The sequence below is a fragment of the Halictus rubicundus genome, unplaced genomic scaffold (genome assembly GCF_050948215.1).
Source record: "Halictus rubicundus isolate RS-2024b unplaced genomic scaffold, iyHalRubi1_principal scaffold0538, whole genome shotgun sequence".
Lineage (NCBI taxonomy): Eukaryota > Metazoa > Arthropoda > Insecta > Hymenoptera > Halictidae > Halictus > Halictus rubicundus.
The window spans coordinates 85,655-87,947 of record NW_027489079.1 but is presented as its reverse complement, the minus strand read 5'-3'; the positions used below and the strand labels follow the sequence as shown (position 1 = coordinate 87,947).

At 40.3% G+C, this 2,293-nt stretch overlaps 1 protein-coding gene across 1 annotated transcript; it reads left to right on the top strand.

Annotated features, from left to right (window-relative positions):
- Nucleotides 1–1,194: 1,194 nt before the first annotated feature.
- Nucleotides 1,195–1,953, top strand: LOC143364422 (uncharacterized). Its single transcript, XM_076804788.1, has 2 exons — nt 1,195–1,746; nt 1,858–1,953. The coding sequence occupies exons 1-2, from the start codon at nt 1,195–1,197 to the stop codon at nt 1,951–1,953; spliced, it is 648 nt and encodes a 215-aa protein (XP_076660903.1).
- The last annotated feature ends 340 nt before the right edge of the window (nt 1,954–2,293 follow it).

Genomic DNA, 2,293 nt, shown 5'->3' with positions numbered 1-2,293 from the left:
AGAATTGTCAAATACGAGGCTTCTCAAGAAAAAATCGATTTAAATATGAAGATGGGAGTACCTCAAGGTTCGGTTTTGGGCCCTTTTCTTTGGAACCTTGTGTATGATGGATTGCTTTCAAGACCGAATCCGCCCATGTCTATGAAAATCGCATTTGCCGATGACATAGCCATAATAGCACAGGCCACAACTGAAAAAAGACTCAAGTCCAGAGCGGAAGAAATGGTAGAGGATGCAAGACAATGGATGTTCACGGCAGGATTAGCTCTGGCAGAAAGTAAGACGGAAGTCTTAATGCTAAACTGTAAAAAGGTGGATGAAAATTTAGCATTCAAGATAGGAAACACGGAGATTAAGCCAACGACGGATTTAAAGTATTTAGGGATAACCTTCGACTCAAGAAAAAATTTTAAAAAACATATAGAGAGTGTTACTAACAAAGCCATCAGAACGATGGCAGCCCTGAGCAGTTTGATGACAAATAAGATAAAGACGAAGCAATCAGCGAGAAAGTTATACTACATGACAACGGAGTCTATAGTCTTATACGGAGCGCCCATATGGGCGGAGGCGGCCAAAAAAATAGTAAACAGAAGAACACTTAGAAATACGCAGAAATTAGGACTAACTAGGGTGGTGTCTGCCTATAGATCTGTTCCCCTGGAAACTTTGGCAGTGCTATCTGGGATCCCGCCCTGGGACCTGAAGATAATTGAAAGAAGAGAGATAATGGAAGAAGAAAATGATATGATAGAAACCCTTCTCAATCATCTAAATGCAAACGTAAATTCAAATTCAAATTCAAACTCAAATAGCAGGATTAATAATAATAATTACGATAACGATAACAATGAAAACAATAATAATAATATTAATAACAACAATAGTAATAACAGTAATAATATTAATAATAATTATAACAATAACAATAATGATAATGATAATAATAATAATAATATTAATAACAACAATAGTAATAACAGTAATAATATTAATAATTATTATAACAATAACAATAATGATAATGATAATAATAATAATAATAATAATAATAATAATAATAATAATAATAATAATAATATTCACATTAACGGAAACAATAACGAAGAGCATTTAGAAGAGAGAGAGAGGGGGGTCGGAGAATACTTTGGAGAAGACCTGCACGAAGATCTCGAGGAGAATAATGAAGAAGCAATGGAAATCCTGAGAGACAGGCTAAGAAAGGAAATAAGGAAGAAAGCCAAGGAAAAGACCAACCGCATATGGCAGGAAAAATGGGATACGGGAACGGTGGGAAGGTGGACGCACAGGCTCATTCCAAATATTCAAAAATGGACCTGTAGAAAACATGGGGACCTTAACTTTTATTTAACTCAAGCCCTCACAGGCCACGGTTTATTTAACAGTTTTAGGTATAGGATCGGCAAAGCAAGAACGGACGAATGCTGGTACCATCCGGGAACAGCAGATACACCCGAACATACTCTAGTCACGTGCCAAAAATGGAGAGAAGAAAGGAGACAACTAACGGACGCATTAAACATTAGACCAGAACTGTTGACTATTGAGATCATCATGGAGGGCATACTAGAGAAAGAGGAAAACTGGAGAAGCTTTTCCAGATTCTGTAAGGAGATCCTGAGTATAAAAGAAGAAGAAGAAAGAAAAAGAGAGAAGGAGCTATTGGACAACCCGATCATGAGGGGAACCGAGGAGGACTTGGAGTCGGCCGATGCCGAAAGGATGGCAGACCTCTAAAGTTTAGTTAAGTTTAGTATTAAAATAAATATAGTATAATAGGAAGTAATAATATAAATAAGAAATATAATGCGCTAAAATTGTATCTCTGTGTTGCAGATTCCTCTGAGGAGGCCGCGTGGAGGGGGTAAGCGGGGAGGAGTGGACGACGTCGAGGGAGCTGGAGACACAGGAGAGAAAGGAGGAGGAACCTAAGATGACCGAAGCCTGTGAAAAAGCGGAGTTCGTGGGACCGGGCTAAGCTATCGACGGGAAACAAGTACTCCGATCTCATCTGGAAACCTTCAGGACACCCGGTACTGAAGACTGCTCGCTGCCCCCCCCCCCCGCGGCCGCCCCACCCCACCAGTGGAGGAGGAGTGCAGCACGGAGATGCAATATAGCGTAAAAGAATAAGGACTAGCGGCGTATTGCTTGCGGAAACGGCTGCAATCCGTCAGGGGCAATACCGAAGTTGGTATAGTTTCCTGCAGTATCGCGCGCAGCGAGATAAAGTAGAACACTAGTAGCAAGCGTAAAGAGCGTAGGAAGGGTT

What these genes read in the sequence shown, in the direction of transcription:
- LOC143364422 (XM_076804788.1), top strand. Translation starts at nt 1,195, where the DNA reads ATGGAAATCCTGAGAGACAGGCTAAGAAAGGAAATAAGGAAGAAAGCC. An exon ending in CGGCCGATGCCGAAAGGATG is followed by an intron (nt 1,747 to 1,857) that starts GCAGACCTCTAA and finishes TCTGTGTTGCAG; the next exon opens with ATTCCTCTGAGGAGGCCGCG.